This window comes from Ostrea edulis, chromosome 6 (genome assembly GCF_947568905.1).
Source record: "Ostrea edulis chromosome 6, xbOstEdul1.1, whole genome shotgun sequence".
NCBI lineage: Eukaryota > Metazoa > Mollusca > Bivalvia > Ostreida > Ostreidae > Ostrea > Ostrea edulis.
In genome coordinates, this window is record NC_079169.1 from 93,096,807 (window position 1) to 93,110,939 (window position 14,133).

At 36.6% G+C, this 14,133-nt stretch overlaps 1 protein-coding gene across 6 annotated transcripts in view; it reads right to left on the minus strand.

Moving 5' to 3' along the window:
• The window catches only part of LOC125645842 (dual specificity tyrosine-phosphorylation-regulated kinase 4-like), a 72,599-nt gene that overhangs the window by 52,514 nt on the left and 5,952 nt on the right, over nt 1-14,133 (minus strand). The window contains exons 1-3 of one of the 6 annotated variants that reach the window (XM_056142742.1): nt 9,155-9,697; nt 7,955-8,095; nt 4,552-4,675 (exon numbers count right to left, since the gene is read on the minus strand). In XM_056142742.1, the coding sequence (XP_055998717.1) occupies nt 4,552-4,577 (26 nt within the window). In that variant the 5' untranslated portion in view covers nt 4,578-4,675; nt 7,955-8,095; nt 9,155-9,697. Of the gene's footprint in view, nt 1-4,551; nt 4,676-7,954; nt 8,096-9,154; nt 9,702-14,133 lie in introns of those variants that run through there. The other 5 variants (XM_056142741.1, XM_056142740.1, XM_056142743.1 and 2 more) reach the window with 5 other exon arrangements.

Here is a 14,133-nt window from a genome sequence, read left to right on the forward strand (position 1 = left end):
TTGTACACAATACCCAGTATAGACTATTGTACACAATACCCAGTATAGACTATCATACACAATACCCAGTATAGACTATTGTACACAATACCCAGTATAGACTACTTTACACAATACCCAGTATAGACTATTGTATACAATACCCAGTATAGACTATTGTATACAATACCCAGTATAGACTATTGTACACAATACCCAGTATAGACTATTGTACACAATACCCAGTATAGGCTACTATACCCAATAATCAAAGGCCTGAAGGGCCTGAGAGTTGACTCGCTCTTCATTGTCAACTGGAATAGGTAATCTTGAAGGAGCAAGATAGTAGTAATCAAGGATGACGAACATCGTGTGTGTGAATTCGCATATGCACGCTTCTTTTAGCAGGATTTATACTTTAATGCATCATAACTGTGTAAGATGACTAAATTTGACTAAGTCATGACCACTGCCATTTAAAATACATGTATATATCCAACATGGATGTAAAGAGTCATTACTAACTGATGATTGTGCTAAACAATCCATGATGTACAAATGCTAAGAATTGGAGGAAAATCATTATGTAGTCATATAGTACTTTATATCACAACAGAAAACCCTCATATAAGCACCACAGTGGTTGTAAGAAGATACCATCCATTAAAAAAGTTTAGCAAATCAATTCCTTTAGCTTAAACTTTAGTCAATGCTACAATGACTATGCAGTTGACATCTGTAAGAAACATCACTGTTTTTCCTGTACTGACTATCCATGCATATTTTGAGAGTTTATTCATCAACTAGTCATAAAATGCTACCATCAAAACAATAAAGAAAACAAGAAATGTCTGTCAAACAATACAAACATACAACAATACCCCCACTCCCAACGTGGTGCAGAATTGTAAATGGTTATACACATGCATCATTTAATTGATAATAGTACCAAACCAATGCAAGTCAAGATGTTGAGTGGACAATATATTCCTATGTCCAGAATGGACTGACCCTTGGCCTTTGACCATGTGACCTAAATTAGATAGGAGTCATCTATGCCATAGGATGTACCAGTGTATCAAGTTTGGTGTCAGTCAAGCTACTGATTCTTGAAATATACGAGACAATATATTACTATGTCCAGTTTGACCCTTGATCTTTAACCAAGTGACCTCAAAATCAATAGGGGTCATCTTCTTCTTAAGATGTACCAGTGTTCCAAGTTTGATGTCCGTCAAGCAAAGGGCTCTCGAGATATTGAGTGGATAGTATAATCCTATGTCCATTTTTACCCTTGACCTTTAACCATATGACCTTAGAATCATAAGGGGTCATCTACTCCTTAGGATGTACCAGTGTACCAAGTTTGATGTCTGTCAAGCAAAGGGTTCTCAAGATATTGAACAGACAGTATGTTCCTATGTCCAGAGTGGACTGACTTTTCACCTTTTGACCTAAAAATCAATAGGGGTCCTCTTCTACTCATAACCCACCAACATTTGAAATATCATAACGATCAAGTGAATGGTTCCCAAGATATTGAGCGAACATGTGGTCTGCCGACTGACACGACAAGTGCAAAGCAACCCCCCCCCCCCTTTTCTTCTTTGAAAGGGGGCACAAGTAATTGTTTACAGAATCTCATATATATACAGTCACATGAATTTAGAAATATGGCTGAAATGGGTTTCCGTACTTCGGAAAAACGTAAATACTGACTACTACAATGACATTAATGGGCTTCCATAATTCTAGGGAAAAAACTACAATCGGAATATGCTTATTAATTTACACTCGTATTTAACCTAATATAATACGCACTTTTTAATTATTTTTTTTATGTGAAGGGACACATTATACATACTACTAAAGTTTTTTGACTCATTTTGTTTTCAATGCACTTAAAATTTTTCGCCGCGTTAACTGTTTGTGTAAAATTGTTTAAAAAAAGATTATCTCACACCCTGTAACTACTCATTATGAAACAGCCAATTAAAATTTATCATCGTGCAAGTTTTAAAACTGCCATTATGATATTATGATACCGTGACTAGCACGTTTTGTGTACACGTCCTTTGTCGCTTGATTTTGTAAGATTTCTGCATGTTGCACGTTTTTCATGGGTCTGGGAATATGCAATTACTTTTAAGTTTTAACTTTCCTTTTGCAGTAAACGATTGATGTACTTACCCATCTAAATGCGGCAAAATTTTAGAGGGTTGTTTGAATTCTTCATTTAGTATCAATTAAATTACTGGCTTTGATTATGATATGTTTATAATTACCGAAGGGGGTCGTTATATTGCACTTTGGTACATCATTATTTGAAGCTTGGGTAATGTTTTGATTACAAAACATTGAACGCTCGCATCGGATATATATATATATATATATATATATATATATATATATATATATATATATATATATACATATATGAACTTTAAACAAAGAAAATATCGAGTCTGTTAAAACTTTATTGCTACGAACTCTCGTGCTTTGCTGAAATTAACAATATTTCCCCCGAAAATACTGCTATGTAGTGTGTATAAGGACAATATTGCCGTTTTCTTAAAAAACAAATTTGTTGTACTGTATACAAATTCTAGTGCATGCTTTTTTGAGAACCCGAGAACCTGCATTATTTCCACAAAGATTTCTCGTGAAGCTAAATTGTGATTGTACACATGAACAATGGTATTTCCACAATTTACAGGGGCCCTAAAACTTGGCAAAAGGGGATGCGTATTAAATATATTCGGCAAAATACAGTAAATCACTGTAAATGTGATTATCTATATCTGACTGTAGAAAACTGAACGTGCGTTCCTCGTCTCACCCCGGTAGATTCCCGCAGAAATAGTCACATGGTTTAGGCTTTGACACATTTTCGAAGAGGCCTCGACAGGGAGTATGATCGGTCGTACATTTTCAAATATTTACTATGCTTTTCCAACCTAAGAAAGCGATATATTACTTTCTTCACTAAGAAATATTTACTTACAAGTTATTTGTTTCATGTTTACGAATCTACTTTTGTAATTGATATATTTATACACACCTACATCGCATGTTTAATAAAAAAAAAAAAGTACAATCGCCTGTTGCTTACATCATGTATTCATGCACACTATGTTTAGTTTCTTTAAATGTATTGAGGGGACTCATTTAAATTACATTGTTATAAGAATATTAACATACATGTATCATATGTCTTCAAAACTTAATGAAGCTGTTCAAAATGCAAATGAACAATTTTTGAAGATCTTTGTGCGCGGGATTTATTTGCTGTCGGTGCAAGAATAAACACAGAGAGTTTGTGAGACGCGATAAATCCACACGCCGTTGATAGCAAGGAGCATCTCGCTTCGCGAGCCGACTCAAAAACTATACTGAACCCAAAAGTGGGTTATCATCGTACCCCAACATCCAGTAGTTGGCAATTTACGTACCAAACACCCATTGTGTCACTTTTCTTTTCTTAAGAATTGTCCTCTCAGAACCTCATCTACATTCACAACAACCTACAGGGCACCTTGTTGGATCATACCAAACTACTGGGACAGGAAAATGTTGGATGCAGTCTGATTTCAACATGGGCCATATGGGTGTTCTACAATTGAACTACAGGACAAACATAGCATCCCCCCATTACAATTGCAATAACTGACTTATCTGACATCACTAATTGAATTTGAAAACAATTGCATACAAATATGAGCTACTAAAATAAACTCTGAATTAACCTGTAAGATTAAAATCGCACCTGTGGAATTTCAAACCTAAAGGAATACTATTTAACAGATGAAATTGTATAACCTGTTGTGAATACACAGAAAATTATCTTTTAAATTATTTTCAATGTAAACAGGTTTTATTAATATAATGGCCACTTAAAATCTTTGTGGATTTCAACCATCAGCTTTTTCTTACTGACAGCAATAATTGGTAATGCCCCAACTAGTTGAATCACAAATTTCATCCAAAGCTTTCTCTGTCTTTGATGTTATCATACAGAAAGGTAAAATAAACCTGTATAAGTTTCCATTCCCTTGACTATCAGGTCAACTTTTAATTTTCTATGATCCACCACTATTGCCAAGACCTTTCCTCTAGCAGAATTCACAGAGGGTCAAAGATTATCTAATTTTGGAAACTAGTAAGCCCCCCACATAATAATATCATGTTGACATAATCATCAGTTTAAATAAACTGGCTGGAGACAGTCACATAAATCAACACTCTTCACCAAATAGGATCAATATTTATCATCCCTCTACGATAATACTGTCAACAAGCCCTCTTAGCTTTGGACAGAAATCTGATATTTCCAAAAAAATGTAACCTAATAAGATAAAATACCTTTCCTGAGCTTATGATAATCGAAAACATAAGAGATTTATGGCTCTGCTGGAATTCAAGTACAATCAAAATGCATGAAAACCTCTGTTTATTTCTCCAGTGTGTGTGAAAGATTAAATATAAACAAGCAATAAATCTAAAAACTTCTATAACAAACAGTTCAATAAATCTTGTATCAGCTGTAATAAAATGATGGTGCTCTTAGCTTACCTTTTCTTTTTTCCTGGTTTAGACATGGGTATGTCTGTGCTGATGGAGAGCACTGTGCAGATTTTACCAACAGCTTCAGTTTAGCACACATCTATCCAAGGACTGTTACAACAGAAATAATTACCTGAAAAAAAGTTCTGAATTCTTATTACCGCAATTTATCTAACAATCACTCAATATCAAGTTTCTTCAACTGACGATCTTGATCTTTGATAGAACAGGGTTGCTTTGTGTATATGCCTTTGTTTACTTAATAGTGCATGCCATGTTTAGGTACTATTTCTATATCATTACTACCTCAAATTGTCCGACTCATAAATTCAATATATATAAATATAATAGATAAATTAAATGGCATTTGCAACTTACATATTAAGTCTCCAAAAATCAGTCGGTTAATATAAACTTTAAATCTCAAATGTGTTTATCCATAGAATGTCTTTCTAACACAATGTTTCTCCAATAAATCTAGTGAAGTCAGTAGAAAATGAATATTAAACCTTATAAATATAAAAATCCACTACATATAATACCGATTCTACCATGCTTTGCGGGTATCAAATTGCTAATAAACTCCTAAAAAAAACCATTGCTCAGTAAAGGGTTTATTGGAAATTTCATTATACCTTGACATTATATGTGTAATGGCTTAATTCACTTATGTCTCCTGAAAAAAAACCTGTGCAAAAGTTCTTTGTACATATGTTACAACCTCACTACATATTGATGGAATCGTCAGTGAATAAGCCTACAGACTTGAGATTTAAAATCTCACGACCTCTGCGATAATTATCCAACAAATTCCTCCTTCGTGACCATTATATCTGAACAAAGCATTTGCATGACCGGTATTAAGAAATCCTCATTACATGTGTGGGGTAGGAGGGGGAGGTCCACTTGTACTGCCCTTACAATCCTTGACACAGTGACAAAAATTCTATGGGAACACAAGAAATATCTTTTCCCCACTGTATCATAACAAAACATAAGGTTTTCTGATTACATACACAGGCTGGGCCTACTAGCTGCACAGACAAGATTCCAACAAGTTCCAAACCTTTCTCACACAGGTGTCGTTATGATACAAGTAATTCACTAAAACTGAAACAACTAGGGGTAAGGTGGCATGACAGGAAGGTTGTTAATGGTACATCTATGTTGTCTTAAGGGTATATAATTACAAATCATCTCTTAAAACTAATTTAACTAAATGTGTTGGTGTGACAAAAATGCCCCCGCCCAAGGGTTATACCTCTGCCAAAAGTTATCTGAGCAGACCCTTATTATGTACATGTTGAGATAATGAGTGGAAACTGAATCGTTTGAAATTTTTTAAGTCCAAGGGGCATAACTCTGTCAAAAACTTTTTGACCTGACCCAAATATGAACTTGACCTGTGTTTTCTTGTGTTGTATACAGATATTACTCTTAATTTCAAATCAAAATGTCCATGTATGCCTGAGATACAGAGTAGAAACTATGAATTTTAAAAAAATTTCTAAGTCTGTGGGGCACAACTCGATCTACCTAAAAATTATTTAAGCACTTGACCTAGGTCTTCTCATGAATTTCATTAATTATGTGCATCCATAGCCGAGATAATGAATTGAAACTGAATTATGGTGGACTGACAGAAAGACAGAAAAGGTAACACAATAAATGTATAGCATTTCATGGCAAAGGCATAAAAATTACAAAGCCTGACCATGGATATACCGACAATATCTTGCTTTTTCTAATGACATGTGACATGTTTCTAAGCCATACATTCCTGTGAGGATCCGGGTTAGAATAGGTCCTCAGTACCTCTTACTTGTCGCAAGAGGCGACTAAATGGGGTGGTCCTTTGGATGAGACCACAAAAACCGAGGCCCTGTGTCACAGCAGGTGTGGCACGATAAAGATCCCTCCCTGTGCAAAGCCCGTAAGCGCCGAGCATAGGCCTAAATTTTACAGCCCTTCACCGGCAATGGCGACATCTCCATATGAGTGAAAAAATTTCAAGAGGGACGTAAACAATATACAATCAATCTAAGCCATATGAGTACCCTTTAGGATGGAGCTATGGTGCTCTTACTACAAGGATAACCTATTATCAATATCCAGTAACATGAGGCCCATGGGCCACAATGCTTACCCGAGTCACATTGACCCTACTGTTCTTCATCAGAAGATTTATAAAACAATTTTACACTCTTATTCCCACAAAAATTCTTGACCTCATGTTATTCTCTCACCCTGGCCTCATCATAACTTGATTGAATTTGAATCCACATAAAATAGGGCAATATTACTAACATATGGTCTAGCTGTTTTGTTCTGAAATATTTTTAAGATTTTCGTTTTGTCTATACCCATGTACTATGTAATATCTGATCCCCCAAGTATTAGTTAAAAGTATCATTGGTCCAAAGAGCTGTGAAATCTAGAAAAAAATTCTTGTTTTGCATATCTAAACTACATTTTAATTTACGATGTGTTCTAAAAACACAAATGCCCGAGGGGCCCCAAAAGTGCCCATACTGATGAAAGAATTTACATAATACTACAGGTGACTCGAGATGGCTAGATCTTTGATCTCTCAAAGTTCTTGATCTCTCGAAGTGAAATCACGGTCCCAATTTTTTCCTCTATATAACTAATCAAATTTACTCTCGATCTCTCGAACGTTCAATCTCTCATAATTCTCGATCTCTCAAAGTAAAATTTGGGTCCCGTAAAACACATTTCATTGTTTTTCACTGTCAATCTCTCAAACATCTTTGCTAGCCATGGGTGACGATCCATGGTGTTTCTCTATTACACCGTGGATTGTCACCCTTGGCTAGCGAAGATGTCTCTCAAAGTAATGGTAGCATCTGTACACACCTTCACTCAAGCATATAATTATTTCCGCTTGGACCTTACCTGGATATTTGTGAATGCTAGTAGTAGTGCCAAAACAATCTATTGAGCGAACAATATCTTTCTAAGTGCAGAGTAGACTGACTCTTGGCCTTGGACCGTGTGACCTAAAAATTAATAGTGGTCATCTACTCCTTAGGATGTACCAGTGTACCAAGTCTGGTATCAATCAAGCAAAAAATTCTTTAAATATAGGAGACAAAAATATTACTATGTCCAGTTTGACCCAGTGGTTCTTGAGATCTTTAAACGAACCCACCCTAGTTTTGCCTAAAGAGATGGCCTCTTCATTTGAACAAACTTGAATATCCTTCACCCAAGGATACTATGTGCCAAATTTGATTGAAATTGATTCAATAGAGACGAAAATGAAATTGTGAAAAATTAACAATACCAAAAATACCTACAGAAAATGGACAGATTTTGATCAGAAATGCTCAGGAGAGCTAAAACCTGTTCCTCTAGTGACAGAAATGCTCAGGTGAGCTAAAACCTGTACCTCTAGTGACAGAAATGCTCAGGTGAGCTGAAATCTGTTCCTCTAGTGACAGAAATGCTCAGGATCCTCTAGAGACTGATTCATCCTATTTATTTGACCTCATTTAGCAAAATTCAACAATGTCTGACTGACTCAGGTGAGCTAAAAATTTAAGAAAAGAATTTCTCTTAGAAAAGTGAGTGAATGTAATATTAATTCATTAAGCATGGCCTTCAGCACAATAGCCCCCTTAATTCCAGTAATATATCAAACAATGTACTAAACCAGCAATGCCAGGGAAACTGGACATATCCATCAATTTACATGCTAATTTTCATCATTTGTGGCTCATAACCAATGGTCAAATGCCTAAAATAAACACATTTTATTCAATGGTCTGAGAGAATTCAAATTAGTCATAGGTTTAATTATCATCCCCTAGCAACTGTAGAATTCAGGGGCTATTTGCGTTCTATGTATAAAAACAAGCACTTTTTCTTGAGTTTCAAAAATCAGGAAAAGTATCAGCATTTTTCTATAAATGATAATTAGAAAATTATGCACACATTCCTCATTAAAATATTTAGTGAACTTTGCTTTTAAAAACTGAGTTTAGGGAGTTGAATTAAGCCTATTCATTTAAATCTATAAAAAAAAATTAATAAATACACAAAACATGTGCATTCAAGTGTGATTAACATTTTCAGCAGTATTCATAAAAATTCATACGCTCGATGCCCGACCACAGCAAGGCTACCAAAATTAAACTGGACTGGGCTAGTAATTAAATCTTGAAGCAGCTTTAAAAAAAAGATGTGTAAACCTGCAATATCTGACTATCATAAGATCTACTGGGTTTGTATCAATGTGAGCTTCAGTAGTCCTACTGACTCTCTCAAAGTCAAAGACTGCCTCCATTAGTACACAGAAAGCACAAAAGAGTGTAAGACATGTATGTATTACATTATATCAGTGTATTTAAAATAGAGAGAAAAATAATTTAATGCATGAAGTATCGGGGCAATTACGCCAATTTTTTTTAATCATTTTCTACTTTTCCCAAAGAGTTACATATCAAAAGCAAATTTTGATATGTTGAAATTATAATGGGTTATTTATACCAGCAAAGCATCTTCACTCAAGGACAATCTGTGTTTACAAGCAAAGCAGTTCCACATAAAATAAACACCTTTCATTAAAAAGGAAATACTGAACACCTACCTTGTAAACCATGAACTTTCCAAGTTTTCTCAATACTGAAAGATCTCTTATCAAAATTTACAAAATTAATGTTGCAATCAAATGCTGATCTGAAAATGACATCCTCTTGCACCAAGTCACATCAAATTGCAATAAGTACCCTGGTACATGAAAAGTTCCCCATTGAAGAAAAGTCGGTGAACACTCAATTTTCCAGGTGACAGTCAATTATCTTCATTATCATATCTCAGTTGTTAACTCCAAAATGGTTTTTAAATATTTTCATTGGTACATCCGAACACTTACGTGAGTTTTAACTTATCAACTTTTGTATAAACATGTCCGAAACAAATTAAAAGTTGATCCCTGAGTTAAAGCCTCTCTTTACAACTTTGCTACTTTTTAACATACTGCCATACAAATTGCAATCCGTGTCCTAATAAATTGTGGAGTTTGTGTCCTAATAAAACTGTGGAGTTCGTGATGAGGTTCAATCACTCACTGTACAAAACATGGGTAAACAAGTTCAGCAGACTGTCTATAATGAAACATACTGCGGAGAATGCCACAACAATGACTGTCCTCACCTTAATTCACTGGCTGTATGTGAAAATCTGCCCACCATTCTATACATCTATTGATGCAGAGTTCAATACCAAAAGCTGTCATTTTTTCATGGCATGAAATACACATCTTACTTTTATAAAGACATTAAAACATGCAAATCCTGTATGGATTAGCCATATGTCAGTATTCTTTGGAATTAGCCATGCACAAAATGCAAATAGACCTTTCCATTAAGAAATTCTTTCTGATTACAAGACATGAAGTCAAAGAACATATCTCTGTACGTAAAAGCTATTTGATATCTATACAAGTGATGGGAGCACTGCTGACAAGAAGTCAAAATTCCATGCTCTACCCTGAAAAACTTGGTCACAGCTACATGATAGTACTTTATATATATTTGATTACAGAATATATCAAAACAGGGTTTATTTGAGGTGTTATCCCTATCAAGGTTAACATTACAATACAGGGCTGTACAGATCTAAGGGGATGCATGGACTGTGGTTTGGACCAATTACCTGAAATTTCAGAAAAAATACAGTTTAAACAGCATAACTCATCGTTTGCATAAAATATCCGATATCCACACAAAACACTGATAACCAAGTTTTTACCTCGAGAAGTAGAATATTGTACTGTGAAGGTAGCTAAAACTGAGAAAATGTCATACAAGTTTTGGCTTTTTTGGTTTAGCGAAGATTTGCATGAGATTATTCATATATTCAAATACCACCAACGGAAACAAAGCATAACCCTATACATGTACTACATCCAAGCGAGGAAGCTGACTAGAGATTCAGGGGACCCAGGTTCGAATCCCAGTCTGGTCTGTTGTATTTTCTCCCTTCCCATTACACCATCAAGGTCAAGTATCTAGGGGTCAACATTTTAACAATCTGTCATGGAATTGTCACAAACAAAACCACTGCCTTCTTAAGAGGAATCTTTCTTCCTGTCCAACTCCCATCAAGGAAACATGCTACAAGACAATGGTCAGATCCTAGGTAGAACATGCATCAAACGTCTAGGACCCTCACATCAAGAAGAACATTGACAAAATAGAAGCGGTGCAGAGAAAAGCAGCTAAGTTTGGGAAAAGTAACTGCGGCTCCACCAGTACTGTCACAGCAATGATAAACAGGTTAGAATGAATCCCAACCTAGGCCACCTGGTTATCAACTCCCTAGTACATGGTACTCACAATTTAACCAAACAAGAGCAGCCACCAGGGCCTTCAATCTCCCTTAAATGGGTCTGATAAAAGGAACCTTCCCAACTCGAAAACACATGTTAGCAAAACTTTTCCAGTAGATAGTCTAGGAATTCCCAATTTTGAGACAATTTTTCAAATGATCACCTAGGCTACTGTGATTGATTGATTGAATATTGTTTAATGTCCCTCTGGAGAATATTTCACTCATATGGAGACGTCACCACTGCCGGTGAAGGGCTGCAAAATTTAGGACTATGCTCGGCGCTTATGGCCATTAAGCAGGGAGGTATCTTTATCATGCCACACCTGCTATGACACGGGACCTCGGTTTTTGCAGTCTTATCCGAAGGACCGCCCCATTTAGTCGCCTCTTACAACAAGCAAGGGGGTACTGAGGATCTATTCTAACCCAGATCCCCACGGGATTAGGCTATGTGAAAATACAGAACAAGAGTACCGCAAACGGTACAATATATGCCCGTCGGACAGTGAAATTGAACCTGGAAGCATATTGTGCACTCTGAATTGATACAACACACATTCTGAATAGAAAAGCCTTAAAGTAGGTCATGGTGCACCAATCCATCTGACATGTGAACTGATTATACATGTATTAAATTTTCACTGAGATTGAGGTTGTGACAAAATGTTGGTGCAATATCTATTTATGATGATAAAAAGTCCAGGAAACCATCTGACCCTAAAGTAGGTCATGGTGCACCAATTAAGTTGAAATGTATGAAATGTGAACTGATTATGTATTTCTCTGAAAGGGAGGTTGTGACTAAATTTCAGAGCAATACCTGTGACCATATAAAAAACAAGAGGCCCATGGGCCACATCGCTCACCTGAGTCACCTTGGTCCATATCAAAAGACTTTCCATATATATTTACATGTAAAACCGTAGTCCCTATTATGGCCCCAACCTACCCCTGGAGGCCATGGTTTTTGCAAACTTGAATCTACACTATGTCAGAAAGCTTTCATGTAAATGGGAACCTCTTTGGCCCAATGGTTCTTGAGAAGAAGATTTTTAAAGATTTTTCCTATATATTTGTATGTAAAATTTTGATCTCCCCTTGTGGCCCCGTCCTACCCCCAGGGGCCATGATTTTAACAAACTTGAATCTGCACTATGTCAGAAAGCTTTCATGTAAAAATCAGCTTTTCTGGCTCAGTGGTTCTTGAGAAGAAGATTTTTAAAGATTTTCCCTATATATTTGTATGTAAAACTTTAATCCCCTATTGTGGCCCCATCCGACCCCTGGGGGCCATCATTTTAATAAACTTGAATCTGTACTATATCAGGAAGCTTTCATGTAAATATCAGCTTTCCTGGCTCAGTGGTTCTTGAGAAGATTTTTAAAGATTTTCCCTATATATTTGTATGTAAAACTTTGATCCCCCTTGTGGCCCCATCCGACCCCCGGGGGCCAGGATTTTAACAAACTCGAATCTGCACTATGTCAGAAAGCTGTCATGTAAATGTCAGCTTTTCTGGCTCAGTGGTTCTTGATAAGAAGATTTTTAAAGATTTTCCCTATATATTTGTATGTAAAACTTTGATCCCCCCTTGTGGCCCCATCCGACCCTAGGGGCCATGATTTTAACAAACTTGAATCTGCACTATGTCAGAAAGCTTTCATGTAAATATCAGCTTTTCTTGCTCAGTGGTTCTTGAGAAGATTTTTTAATGACCCTACTCTATTTTTACCTTTTCTTGATTATCTCCCCTTGGAAAGTGGCCTGGCCCTTTATTTCAACAATTTAGAATTCCCTTTACCTAAGGCTACTTTCAGCCAACTTTGGTTGAAATTGGCCCAGTGGTTTCTGAGAAGAAGTAAAAAATGTTAAAAGTTTACAGACGGACGGACGGACAGTAAGGCGGACAGACGGACGGATGCCGGAATATGGGTGATCAGAAAAGCTCACTTGAGCTAACAATCTGGAAAACTGTTTGACCTACTTCTACCCCTTAAGTACTGTAGGTCATAGTGCGCCAATCCAGCTGAGATGTTAACTGCACTTGTCTTCCTCCAAGAGGAAGCCTTTGACTAAATATCAGGGCAACATCTGTATCCGTAATGAAAAAAAGCTCAGAAAACTGTCTGACATATTTTTAGTCCAAAAGTAGGTCAAGGATGGACCAATCCTGTTGAAATGCAAACTGAACTTGTATTCCACCGAGAGGAAGCCTTTGACTTAATATCAGGGCAACATCTGTATCCGTAATGAAAAAAAGCCTGGAAAACTGTTTGACCTATTTTTTCCAAAAACTAGGTCAAGGATGGACCAGTCTAGCTGAAATGCAAACTGACTTGTATTCCTCTGAGAGAAAGCCTTTGCCTAACTATCAGGACAACATCAATCCGTAATGAAACAAGAGGCCCATGGGCCACATCGCTCACCTGAGTCACCTCGGTCCATATCAGAAGATTTTCCATATCTATTTGCATGTAAAACCGTAGTCCCTATTATGGCCCCAAACCTTCCCCTGGAGCCCATGGTTTTTGCAAACTTGAATCTACACTATGTCAGAAAGCTTTCATGTAAATGTGAACTTCTTTCGCCCAATGGTTCTTGAGAAGAAGATTTTTAAAGATTTTCCCTATATATTTGTATGTAAAACTTTGATCCCCTATTGTGGCCCCATCTTACCCCGGGGGGGGGGGGGGGGGGGGGGGGGGGGGGGGGGGGGGGCATGATTTTAACAAACCTGAATCTGCACTATATCAGAAAGCTTTCATATAAATCTCAGCTTTTCTGGCTTAGTGGTTCTGGGAAGAAGATTTTTAAAGATTTTTCCTATATATTTGTATGTAAAACTTCGACCCCCTATTGTGGCCCCATCCGACCCCCGGGGGCCATGATCTTAACAATTCATAATCTGCACTATATCAGGAAGCTTTCATATAAACCTCAGCTTTTCTGGCTCAGTGGTTCTTGAGAAGAAGATTTTAAAAGATTTTTCCTATAAATTTGTATGTAAAACTTTGATGCCCCCCTTGAGGCCCCATCCAATCCCCGGGGTCCATGATTTTAACAAACTTGAATCTGCACTATATCAACAACAACAAAAAACGAAAAAAAAAAGAACAAAAACAAAAAACAAAAAAAACTTTGACCCCCTATTGTGGCCCCATCCGACCCCCGGGGGCCATGATTTTAACAATTTAGAATCTGTACTATATCAGGAAGCTTTCATATAAACCTCA